This window comes from Sinocyclocheilus rhinocerous, unplaced genomic scaffold, assembly GCF_001515625.1.
Source record: "Sinocyclocheilus rhinocerous isolate Xijiao unplaced genomic scaffold, SAMN03320098_v1.1 scaffold1585, whole genome shotgun sequence".
Lineage (NCBI taxonomy): Eukaryota > Metazoa > Chordata > Actinopteri > Cypriniformes > Cyprinidae > Sinocyclocheilus > Sinocyclocheilus rhinocerous.
This window is the reverse complement of record NW_015642871.1, coordinates 121,832-135,523: the sequence shown is the minus strand read 5'-3', so window position 1 is coordinate 135,523 and position 13,692 is coordinate 121,832. Positions and strand designations below refer to the sequence as shown.

The following is a 13,692-nucleotide window of genomic DNA, read 5'->3' as shown; positions in this document are numbered from 1 at the left end:
CATCGCTATCCCTTCTAGCCACTTCTGTCTAAAACATAAAACTAGTATTTCCAAACAGAAAATGCAAGATTTAACTTTTTTTTTTGGTTTGGACGTGTTTAAACCTGCCATACACAAATGCCATCACGCCAGAATAGTTCCAGTATGTTTTATTGTATTATTTCTGCTATTTGTCTATTTATTAATTCATCTTATTTGTCAAATTTGTCAAATTCTCACTTCACTCCAAATGCTCTCACTGAACGGTTCATAGACGGAAAAAAAGAGAACTGTTCGAGAACTACTCAGTCTGATTCAAAGCGACTCATGAGTCATTTAGGTCAGTTCTGTTAACAGTTTTTGTGAACCAGTTCATTGAAAAGATTCGACTCAATAGAAAAGTTCATTCATGAATCGGACATCGCTATCCCTTCTAGCCACTTCTGTCTAAAACATAAAACTAGTATTTCCAAACAGAAAATGCAAGATTTAACTTTTTTTTATTATTATTATTTGATCGCATAAATATGATAAATTCAAACATTTATAATAAACACCATTTTAATCATTCTAAATTATGGATAGTTTTAGGCATTCATATTTTTATTTTCATTGTGGTACAAAAACTATCTATTTAAAAATAGCTATTTATTTGACACATTTTTATTATTTTTTTCATATTTGAAATATAATTAATATTAATTATTATTACAAAAACCACAAAATATTCATGTTTATACAAGTAAAATGTCTCGTTGCATTATAAATTGCATACATTGATATTACAGCTATTTATATATTCCAATTCATCAAATACTTAACAACGGTATGATTAACGTGCCTACAATCTTACTATGGTGAAGGCTTCGCTCATTAATATTAATTACGCAACGCGTGGTTGATTCAACGGGTTTAACCAGAGATATTATTATTATTATTATTATTATTATACCATCAAGTGGGTTTGGTTTAACTTTGGCTGCAAAGCATACGTTGACTGAACTTCATGAATATTAATTAGTTTACGCTACTGGACTCGAAAGGTTTCTACGCAGCGCAAGTATGTTCTAATTAATATTCATGAGCTGTGTTTTCGCCGTAGTAGGGTTCGTCGGTACCGAGCACATCTCTCCAGTTGCAGTTATGGCGGAGCCTTCAGCGCGGCGAGATGACGATGAGTGGCACGATTTTAACGCATTCAAGAGCGGAACGGGACGCAATATTCATCTGGAGCGGGTTCGAGTGAACGCTGAAGAGATGTCGCTGCTGCTGGATGGGGTTTCTGTCACAGAGCTCGCGTTTGAGACGAGCCCTTACACAGAGGACATGATCACACACTTCGACGAGAAGTTACAATTATGCTTCCAAAATGTAAACACTAAACCGGACGCAATAAATCTATTGACGCCGATAAATGAGGATACGACCCTGAAATGCGATGAGTAAGTAAAGAAAAGCCTGCATCAGTGTATTAATGTGCATCATCATGGTTGTTATTTTCATCAGTGGACCATTGGAGACATTCTGCAAGCGCATAGTAACGGCGTCTAATGAGCGCGTGAGTCATGACAGGATGCTGGAATGGAATAAAATCAAATGTATCATGGTTCATCTTGTAAAATGTGCGCAGATGATACCTTGCTGATAGCCAAGAGTGTGATTATTATGTCAGCGTGCCGTGAAGAATTCCAGTCACGTGACTGTGGATGTTGTTTACTGTGTCTCATATATACAAGCAGTATTCATCATGAAGCAGAACTGAAACAGTTGTACAGTAATAGTTTATACAAGGTACATGATGAGCAGATTATTGCTGAAGTGAACGCACTTCAAATTATGAAAGTGTAAAAAGGTATACAAGTGTACAGTAAAGTTACTGTTCTAAAATTACAGTTTTTTGACCAAATGTAAAAAATTAGCCATTGTGAATAAGTTTGAAAACATTCTATATCTACATGCACTTGAAGGGTTATTGGCTCTTTGTGTCTTCTGTGTGTGAATGGGGTTTTGCTCATGCAGGATCTGGGAGGCTCTCACAGATAGCTATGGCAGTGTGATGCCGGTGGACTGGAGTCAGTCTAAAGCTCGCTCACTTCACCTCTCAGCGCTGAGCATTGAGGACAGAGCTGTGAGTCTCAGTCTCGAGCCTGTGTCCACTGACAGTGACGGCATTCAGCCCCGCAGTAACTCTTCCTCTGTCTCGGTCCTTCAGCGGATGGAGAGTGTGAACCTGGACCTGTCTGATGACGAGGACCTGAGGGAGCAGATGGACATGCACTCCATCATCGTGTCCTGCATCAACGAGGAGCCGCTGCTCACTGCTGAACAGGTGAGGACCCAACCTCACTCCTCACAAACAATCAAAGAGCTGTACGATCAAAAGAACCAGGAAACAATTGGCCAAGCAAATACTGACCCCAGACCTTTGAAATGTATAATTCATACAGCGCCTTTCCATAGCTCATGGACACTTTACTTTTGAGAAATGAACGTCAATTGAACATTACAAACAAACATTAGAATAGTACAAGAAAAATACATGAATACTTTTATTATTTCTTTTAATACTTATAAATTAATACTTTTATTTATCAAGGACGCAAAGTGACAGTAAAAACATTAATGATGTTTAAAACCTGGAAAAGTCAGATTTTCATGATATGTCACCTTTAAATAAAATGATTAAACCTATTTTAAAGACTTGAGTAATGGATACTGAAAATTCTGCTTTGCTATACATCACATTTTAAATGATATTCATATACAGTTATTTTAAGTTGCAATAATATTTCACAATTGAACTTTTTTTACTGTGTTTTTGTTCAAATCTGAATGCATCTTTAGGTGATTGAGGAGCTAGAGGAGCTCATGCAGGACTCCCCAGAGATGGAATCGGCGCGGATCGCTCCACACTCAGAGCTCTCGCTCATCTCTCAGAAGACACAGAGGTCTCACAGCAGCCAGATCTCCGAGGAGCGTGAGTACGTCCCTCTGGAGGTCAGGTGTAGGGCTGTGGAGGCGTGTCTGAGGTGTGCTGTCTGTGCAGGAGTGAGGCTGATGTCTGCGCTGGAGCTGAACGATGAGCTGGAGGATGTGGAGACGGCCATACGCAGGTATTCAGAGGAGCTCATCCAGCAGCTGGCCATCAGAGATGAGCTGGAGTTTGAGAAGGAGGTGAAGAACAGCTTCATCGCGGTTCTCATAGACGTACAGAACCGGCAGAAGGTCCACCGAGAGATGCTGAAAAAGAAGAGGAAAGTGAAGAGCGCGTCTGCATCAGAGAGGCTGCCGTCTTCTGTGAGTCGCTAGATTGGGATGTTTAGCGGAAGTATTTGTGTTTTTATTAGTGCTGCCAAACGATTAATCGCGATTAATCGTATCCAAAATAAACGTTTTTTGTTTACATAATATATGTGTGTATATTTATCATGTATATATAAATACACACACATGCATGTATATATTTAAGAAAAATATGTTATGTTTATATATTAAATATATTTGATATAAATTATATGAATATAAATGTATTAGGGATGCACCGAATGTTCGGCAACTGAAATTATTCGGGCGAAAATAGCAAAAAAATTATCTTTTGGTGTTCGGCCGAATAAGCGAAAAGGCCGAATAATATGTACCGAACAATGACTAACGCGATGAAATAGAGGCACGCACTAATTCAGCAAACATGTCGGCAGTGTGAAAGTATTTAAAACTATCAGAGAAAGACGCAGGAATCATTACAAGCACGAAGCACCGACAGCGAGAGACTGTTTTGTGCTGCATCACGTATTTTCATTTCGGTGCATCCCTAAAATATATACATGTAAATATTTTCAAAATATATGCTGTATGTGTGTGTATTTATATATACATAATAAATATACACAGTACACACACATATATTATGTAAACAAAAACTTTTATTTAGGATAAAATTGACCCTATTTGTTTTCTTAAGACAAGTCACTCCAGGAAAAACTATTGCTTTTTCATGCACTGGTCACTTTTGAGATTTTTGAAACATCCAAAATACACTTTTAAAGGGATAATTCATTCAAAAAAGAAAATTCTGTCATCATTTACTCTCCCTCAAGTTGTTCCAAACCCGTATGAATTTTCTTTCTTTTGTTGAACATTTAAGATATTTTGAAGAATGTTGGTTACCAAACAGTTTCTGGTCCCCAATGACTTCCATAATATTTTTTTTCCAAATTATGGAAGTGAATGGGGACCATCATCTGTTTGGTGAGTAAATGATGACAGAATGTTCATTTTTGGGTGAACTATTCTTGGGCGAAGTGTTTATCTTATTGAACAATTTATTTGTTTATCTTATTGAACAAATTATTTATCAATTTGCATCCAGATATTTGAATTACAAAGCAGATCTTTAAAGGCCGTTTGAGTTGTTTCTCCTTTTCAGTAGCACTTAAATAACACCAGTTTTTACAGTTTTATTCCTATATAGATTTTGTTTGTTCATATATCATTTACATGATTTATACATTTTATTTCTAAAAACATGTTGATTTTCTGGATGTATTTTCGGATTTATAGAGTTATAAAATGAGGAAATCTCTTTTTATGACTCCATGAATTAGAAAATATTGTCAACATTTTTCCAAAATCCCCTCTGTAAAAACATAACTCTAATATGTCAGCAAAATAAAAGAGGATTTTTTAAACCTGGCTTTATCCAGATTTCTGTTCAGGTAATGTATGTAAATTAGTGCGTATTTAAATATATAGTGCCTGATTTGCATATTTAAACCTATCATTTCAGAAATCTTGTAATAAAAATGTTTGCAATTTGAGAAAATCAAGTCCCATTTATTATTTTATTTTATTTTATTTTTTTTATACTGGTCACTTTTGAGATTTTTGAAACATCCAAAATACACTTTTAAAGGGATAATTCATTCAAAAAAGAAAATTCTGTCATCATTTACTCTCCCTCAAGTTGTTCCAAACCCGTATGAATTTTCTTTCTTTTGTTGAACATTTAAGATATTTTGAAGAATGTTGGTTACCAAACAGTTTCTGGTCCCCAATGACTTCCATAATATTTTTTTTCCAAATTATGGAAGTGAATGGGGACCATCATCTGTTTGGTGAGTAAATGATGACAGAATGTTCATTTTTGGGTGAACTATTCTTGGGCGAAGTGTTTATCTTATTGAACAATTTATTTGTTTATCTTATTGAACAAATTATTTATCAATTTGCATCCAGATATTTGAATTACAAAGCAGATCTTTAAAGGCCGTTTGAGTTGTTTCTCCTTTTCAGTAGCACTTAAATAACACCAGTTTTTACAGTTTTATTCCTATATAGATTTTGTTTGTTCATATATCATTTACATGATTTATACATTTTATTTCTAAAAACATGTTGATTTTCTGGATGTATTTTCGGATTTATAGAGTTATAAAATGAGGAAATCTCTTTTTATGACTCCATGAATTAGAAAATATTGTCAACATTTTTCCAAAATCCCCTCTGTAAAAACATAACTCTAATATGTCAGCAAAATAAAAGAGGATTTTTTAAACCTGGCTTTATCCAGATTTCTGTTCAGGTAATGTATGTAAATTAGTGCGTATTTAAATATATAGTGCCTGATTTGCATATTTAAACCTATCATTTCAGAAATCTTGTAATAAAAATGTTTGCAATTTGAGAAAATCAAGTCCCATTTATTATTTTATTTTATTATTATTATTTTATTTTATTTTTTTTTCAAAAAGCCCCACTTGGAAATATGTCAAACTATTGTAGTTAAGTCGTTCATAACTTCATGCAGACTTTAAAGGGTAAGTTCAAACCCATAAGACTTATCTAGAGAACACAAGAGAAGCCATTTTTTATATTTTCTTATCATTTCTCATCCACTCATTAAAGTCCATGCAAGCAAAATTGTCAAGCTGCAGCAAGACATAGAAAATGTAAGGCATGAATCGAGCAGTTTAATCCAAGTCCTCTGAACAGATTTAATTTAGGTTTTCATTCACATATAAACATCAACACACATACATAGAGCTCATCAAAAATGGTAAAGAATCTCAACCGCGCTTGAGCATGTTTGAGCTTTAGTTTACCATACTGTATTTGATGAGCTCTATGTATGTGTGTTGTTCAGTGTTTATATGTCGATGCCCATCACAACCCAAACCCACTTTGACAAAATCCAATCACAAGTGGCTGCTGGTCTGGAAACACATCTTTTCCAGGTTTTTGACGAGCTCTTTCTTCTTCCTCAGATACCTCTTGCTGTAGCTGATGTGATTTGATTTCTCTTTCATTCTGTTCTTTCTGTCCCGCTCTCTCTCTTCTGTTCTGTGCCTGTAGCGCTTCAGCATGGAGGGAATCTCTTCTGCCATTCAGAACGGCTTTCGCCACACTTTTGGCAATGTGCGCGGGGAGAAACAGGTGCCTATATCTCTGGCTTTCTCTTTTCTGCTCTTCTGGGAGTGTCGAATCTGCTCCTAAAATTCACATCTAATACAGTATCTGCAGAAACCTTGCCAGCTGGATACCACTTGATCTTTTTGGCCATTATAGGCGTTCTGTCAATCAGGTTACTTAGTTGTATTTCATGTAAATGTATCTGTTCAGGTTTAATGTGGCCACCCTAAAAGAGATCTTACATTGTATATATATATATATACATATATATATACATCTTCATTGTTGTTGCATCACAAAATACTACTGTGATTGCAGAAATGTATATAAAGAGATTGTACATTTTAAACAAGTTCTAAGTAGATTTTCCAAGACTGTGCAGATGTTTTGAGACCGATCCCATGTCTGTCTGGCATGTCCAACTCCTCTCATCTGTGCTTTTATTCAGTATGTAACAACAGTCATCCCTTACGAGAGAAAAGACGGACCACCGTCACTCCAAGACCTTCAGATTTTTACCAAAAGTGAGAGAAAGTGCTTTTATTTAACATGAATACCCTGTTTTTTTCTGCCGCAGGTTGTTAGTAGCATGCACGTACTTTAAATCATGACATGTGCTTTCCTACAGTTTTAGAAGCCATGAGAGATGACAGCGATAAAGTCCCAAGCCTCCTCACAGACTACATCCTCAAAGGTAACAGCAGTACAACGAACCGAATGCATACTATTTAAGAATAGAGTGCTGCATTGATGACATGTTTTTGTAGGCCAAACCCTAAGTTCACATCACCCTGATTCACCCGACAAAACCCAGTAGGATTTTGGAATATTGCAGTAAATAAGATCTGTGACTAACAAAAGTTAATGATTCTTACATGTTTAGTTCATCATGATAATCTTCACAAATGAATGCAACTTTGATGAATTTCAAAACCTTAATACAGTCAGCAGAAGTAAAAAGCTAAACATAGGCTATAAACCAACCACTATTGGTCACATGACTTCAGCGTCACCACCATTAGTCTTTCTGTCTTTATTTTAAATAAAATATTTTTCCTGAAAGTTGGAGTTAGAATAGTTTAGAGTGTGACAACAAACACAATGAGGCTGTGAAAGCGACTAGAGTTGATCTGTTTACTGTGATGAATTTAAAGGGATAGTTCACCCCATGCCCTGGGGGTAAGCAGATAAACATCAAATTTTCATTTTGGGGTGAACTATCCCTTTAAGGCATTAAACATAAAAAAAAACAAAAAAAAAACATCATCCCTGCAGCACTATTTTGGCTTTCTTTCAGTTAATGAGTTTGAATTGAAATCGAATTGGTCACAAGGAACAGGATGTTGAATTGGATTGGCAGAAAGAAATTTTAATTTTAAGAAATGTGAGAAGTTTTATTAGTTCAATGCAAGTTTTACAACACGCCATACGTGTGATATTGCCATACACTGCATTCAGATAACTTTATTGACATCAGAATGCTAAATATATAACAGAAAATCCCACAGTGCATTAATTGTGTGAAGGTGTCCCTGTGCCGGTGAGATATATGGATATAATGAGTTTTTCATGAAAGAGAGCAAAAATTTAAGTGTAAAATAATTTGTAACATAGCAACAAAACAAAACTGATGTGTTCACAGTGGAAAAGGCGCTCATTTTTCAGTGTCTGCAAAGCCAGTTTTGTTTAACATGACACTTCAGTATTATAAAATAATTTATTAAAAAGTATGTTCAAAAAGTGGTTATGTAGAGTTAGTGGAATAGCTTTAGAAGTTTATTTTAATTACATTATTTCTGTAGATTTTTCGTGGTTCCACCACAGGACAAAAAATTGTAACGTAATTATAACTTTTAATCTCACAGTTCTAACTTTTATTCTTAAAAATTTGTGAGTTTAGGCTTTCTCGCAGTTCAAAGGTTTTTTTTCTCAGAATTGTGAGATGCAAACGCGCAATCGCACGTTTAAAAGTCGAAATTGCGAGATACAGAGTTGCATTTGTTAATTGTTGATGTTAGCACAATTGAGTTTACAACTCAAAATTGCGAGATATAACTTAAAATTCGGAGAAAAAAGTCAGAATTGCGAGATGTTAACTCACAACTATGAGTTTATAACTTTCGATCGCAAGACATAAACTCGCAATTCTGAGATGTTAAAGAAAGAAAGTCAGCATTGTGAGATGAAATGTCGTTTTTTTTATTCCATAACGGAAACTTTATGGATATATATCTCTAAATTTAGAGATTTGACAGATTACAATTCTGCATCCTGTTTGCTCTCAATTTAATTCTGAATGGTAATAAATAGTGATCGTGTTGTACTGTTTGCAAAGGCAAACTTAATTGACACCCTAACTAATCATCATGAAAAGTCCCCTTAATGTAGAATTATTTTGCTCTGCTCACATTTAAGCTGTTCACTGTCTGCATGGCATCTTCTCTTCTGTTGCTGTGAGGTTTGTAAGAGGTGTAGTTAATGAGTAATATGATGAGCATTTAGATCACACTGTGCCTGTGTTTGCTATATAATGTGTCTCCCTGCCGTTACTATAGCAACAGATAGCATTCACTGCTGAGTGATTCAGTTTAGTCTCTTTTTAGTGGCCCAACACATGTCTAAAGAAAAGAATTGTGAATTCTGTTATTATTTACTCACCCTCATGTAATGTGTATGACTTGTATATGCACTACTGTTCATAAGAAGTCTCTTCTTCTCACCAAGACTGCATTTTTTAATCAAAAATACAGTAATATTGTGAAGTATTATTACTATTTAAAATAACTGTATTCTGTGTTACTATATTGTAAATGTAATTTATAGCTGTGATGTAAAGATGAATTTTCAGCATCAATTCAGCTTTGATCACAGCAATCAATTACATTTTAACATATATTCACATAGAAAACAGCTATTTTAAATTGTACGAATATTTCACAATATTACTGTTTTTACTGCATTTTTAATCAAATAAATGCAGCCTTGGTGAGCAGAGGAGTCTTCTTTCAAAAACATTTTATTCCAATTATTCTAAACTTTCAACCAGTAATGTAGAAGGAGAATTTCTGAAGACTCCATGCAAAAGTTCAACAGCAAAAGCTTTTTTTTCACAAAATAAGATATTTTTGATGAATTCTGACAGCTCTCTGACCCTCCCATAGACAGCAATTATCACGATCAAGTGTCCAGAAACGTAGCAAGGAGATCGGTAAAATAATCCATGTGACATCAGGGGTTCAACCGTAATTTTACGAAGCCACGAGAATACTTTTTGTGCGCAAAGAAAACAAAAATAACGACTTTATTCAACAATTCGTCTCCTCCGCGTCACCCTAGCGCCATTTTGGAGAGTATCCACTGAATGCAAACAGCGTATGATATTCTGTGTCAGCTGCGTCACGCGGATAATTTTTCGACATTGTTTACGCTTTGATTTGAACGAAAACAACGTATCCGTGTGGTGCGGCTGACACAGAACAGCATACGCTTTTTACGTCCAGCTGATACTCTCCAAAATGGCGCTAGGGTGACGCGGAGGAGACGAATTGTTGAATAAAGTCGTTATTTTTGGACGTTTCTGGACCTTGATCGTGGTAATTACTTTGCTGTCTATGGGAGGGTCAGAGAGCTGTCAGAATGCATCAAAAATATCTTAATTTGTGTTCCGAAGATGAACGAAGGTCTTACGGGTTTAGAACAACATGAGGGTGAGTAATTAATGACAGAATTTTCATTTTTGGGTGAACTATCCCTTTAAGATTCTTCAGAAAATCTCCTTTAGTTTCTCCCTTTACTATAACATATAAGCAGACACTCATCTGATGATTTTGATCATGATTTCTCTTTCACAGTGCTCTGTCCCACCTAGAGAGAGACTTGTCTCTGCAGCGTCCCTGGAGGGAGTTACTCACTGTGTTACTCAGATTTCTCACTGCATGATGTGTTCGACTTCAGCTGCAGGACTCAGTTCTTCTGTACTGATGTGATGGTCTGTATTTTGCATGTTTTACCGCACATGGCAAGTTTGCAGTATTCAGTGTTTGTAGGTTTGTGTGTTCAGTGACTGGAGGAAAAATCCAGATCTGGACTGTAGGACTTGTCTCAGTGTTAAATGTCCACCTTATTGTGCAGCTTAGTAAGGTCATTTCTGTGAATGTGTGAGACTTCTGATTCATTAGGTAACCACTGTATATACAAGAATAACAACATGCAGTAAACAGTAAAACTATTTGCACTACAATCCAGTGTATTTAAGACTGTGATAATAAATTTAAATAATATGATAACAAATACCAGTTTGAAATCAAGCATCATACTAGACTGCTTTAAGGGCTAAAATAGCAGGACATGAATGACACCGGAAGCCTCACACATTCAAGTTATAAATGGCTGCATCCGTTCCTACAGTAAAAATAAGGTGGACAGTATTAATATACTAATGCAGCGCGAGTCCCGTCAGAGAGAGATGTGGGTTAGTAAAGTTATTACCATCCCATGGTAAGCAGCAGTTTATCCACGTACTGTATGATCTAAATCAGTGGTTCTCAACTGGTGGGTCACAACCCCAAAATTGATCTGCAGGCCTGTTCTAATAAATACTAAATAATAATAATAATAGTATAAATCAATAAAAAGTAATTAAAATGGCATACAAATAATGTAACTTAGACACACTATATGTGACACTTTTGCTCATATCATTAATAATTTGACATTGTTGGCGCTATATAATATATATATATATACACACACAGTACAGGTGCATCTCAAAAAAATTGAATATCGTGAAAAAGTGCCTTTTTTTGTGTAACTTAAAAAAGTGAAACTTTCATATATTCCAGATTCATTACATGTAAAGTAAAACATTTCAAAAGTTGGAAGTTTTAATTTTGATGATTAGAGCTTGCAGCTCATGAAAGTCAAAAATCCAGTATCTACAATATTAGTATATTTCCTAAGATCAATAAAAAAAAAAAAAGGATTTGCAAAACAGAAAAGTTCAAGTTCATTTCTGCACTCAATACTTGGTCGGGGCTCCGTTAACACAAACTCCAGCATCAGTATCCCATAGATTCCATATGGGGTTCAGGTCAGGCATGTTGGCTGGCCAATCAAGCACAGTAATATCATGGTCAGCAAACCACTTGGAAGTGGTTTTGGCACTGTGGGCAGGTGCTAAAGTCCTGCTGGAAAAGGAAATCAGCATCTCCATAAAGCTTGTCAGCAGATGGAAGCATAAAGTGCTCCAAAATCTCATGGTGTAGACGGCTGCATTGACTTTGGACTTGATAAAACACAATGGACCAACACCAGCAGACGTCGCGGCACCCCAAATCATCACTAACTTCAGAAACTTCACACTGGACTTCAAGCAGCTTGGATTCTGTGCCTCTCCAGTCTTCCTCCAGACTTCAGACCTTGATTTCCAAATGAAATGCAAAATTTACTTTTATCTCAAAAGAGGACTTTGGAGCATTAAGCAACAGTCCAGTTGTTTTTCTCCTTAGCCCAGGTAAGATGCTTCTGACGATGTTTCTGTTTCAGATATGTTATCTATATTCTATTGTGAATAAAATATAAGTTTATGAGATTTGTAAATTATTCCATTCCTTTTTTACTCACAATTTGTACAGTGTCCCAACTTTTTTGGAATTGGGTTTGTATATATATGTGTGTGTGTGTCAAATCTTCTCTCTAACCATGTCTTGAACATTGAGAGCGAGCAATTTTATTTTTATAATAAAACATGAAAAAATAGAATATGTGAATTCTGGGTCTAATTCTAGTTGTTCAGTTTGAACTATTTGCAAATAATATTTTAAACACATGCACTATTATTTGTATGCCTAATATGTTGAAAACACAACGTTTCTTGTCCCGTCACATTCAGTTAGGAAGTACATTAATCATGTAAATGATACCATATTTTCAATTCAAAATGGCCATATTTACAAAAAAAAAGTTGAGTAGTTTGTATCCCTGAATATTACTGTTGTTTAACATTTCTATCGTAAAACAGTTAAAATATTAAATGTTTGGTACCTCTCTGCGTCTGTGAACTGTTAGGCCCCGCCTACTTTGATTTGATTGGCCATTGCAGTCATTTTAAAACCTTTTTGTCATCCTAACAACAAACAGCACTGTGTAATGGAGAGCAGCAGATCAGTGCAAGAATTTACATTATTAGGGTGACAATTTGGCCATTTCTAATCATTGGGGAGGACTTACCGTCTTTGGTGGTTATAGTCCTGGTCCTGAAGCAAACCCAGCTGAGAAGCGCTGATGTAAAGCATGCTGTATTACTGTCATCTCATCATGGGGTGTTGTAGTTCCAATCCTAAGGATTGATTAGTTGTCCTGTAACGTGTGCACTTACTGTTCTTTTAAACGTGTGTTGTTTTGCTCAGATTGATTGAACTCCAGTGAGTGAATCAGCTGATAATGCCTTACATAACTAAACATCTATTCACTCGCATCCAACTGAGCTTTACTCCAGTGATTTTGCTGTTACGGTTGTGTGTTTGAATCTATGCACGGAACTGACCAGCCATCCGGCCTGAGTGAAACAGACAGATCGGAGCGTATCTTCATGACTTGAGACACATTGAGCCTTAAACAAATGAATAAATCTACATGCTGGTGAGATTGTGTTACCGTGCCAGTGTTTGAATGTACGATCTGCTTGTGTGTCTGTTAAATTAATCGTTCACCCAGGACTCAGGACTCAGGCTATCCAAGATGTAGCTGAGTTTGTTTCTTCATCAGATTTGGAGAAATGTGTCATTGCATCACTTGCTCATCAATGGATGCTCTGCAGTGAATGGGTGCCGTCAGAATGAGAGTCCAAACAGCTGATAAAAACATCACAATAATCCACAAGTAATCCACATCACTCCAGTCCATCAGTTAATTCAATTCAGTTCAAGTTTATTTGTATAGCGCTTTTCACGATACAAATCGTTGCAAAGCAGCTTTACAGGAAATTCCGTTTCTACAATATATTTAGTAGTAGCTTATCAGTGGTGACTATGTCAAGTGTCAGAAATGTCCGGTAAAAATCAGTTAATGACGTAATCAAGCAGACGATGAACACTATTAACAGCAATGATTATATGTTGCAATCAAACTTATAGCAAAATGTGGTAGTTCTGTATGTTGTTTCAGGGTTGGCATCATCTCTTCTCAGGTGTTTGGTCATCTCAGAACTTTTAAGGGTTGGATCCAGACTGAAGCTTGTGTAATTAATGTCTTGAGAAGACAAAAGCTGCATGTTTGTAAGAAACAAAACTATCGTTAAGCCGTTTT

At 35.8% G+C, this 13,692-nt stretch overlaps 1 protein-coding gene across 2 annotated transcripts; it reads left to right on the top strand.

The window, feature by feature from the left end:
• Window positions 1-1,096: 1,096 nt before the first annotated feature.
• On the top strand, window positions 1,097-10,522 carry fez2a (fasciculation and elongation protein zeta 2a). Of its 2 annotated transcripts, XM_016574237.1 has the most exons (9): window positions 1,097-1,421; window positions 1,999-2,107; window positions 2,192-2,308; window positions 2,824-2,956; window positions 3,026-3,276; window positions 6,331-6,411; window positions 6,836-6,911; window positions 7,016-7,081; window positions 10,239-10,328. In XM_016574237.1, the coding sequence occupies exons 1-9, from the start codon at window positions 1,123-1,125 to the stop codon at window positions 10,253-10,255; spliced, it is 1,149 nt and encodes a 382-aa protein (XP_016429723.1). In that variant the 5' UTR covers window positions 1,097-1,122; the 3' UTR covers window positions 10,256-10,328. The 2 variants fall into 2 exon arrangements, with proteins under 2 accessions (XP_016429723.1, XP_016429724.1); XM_016574238.1 differs by lacking the exon at window positions 6,331-6,411 and having other exon boundaries at window positions 10,256-10,522.
• Window positions 10,523-13,692: the final 3,170 nt, after the last annotated feature.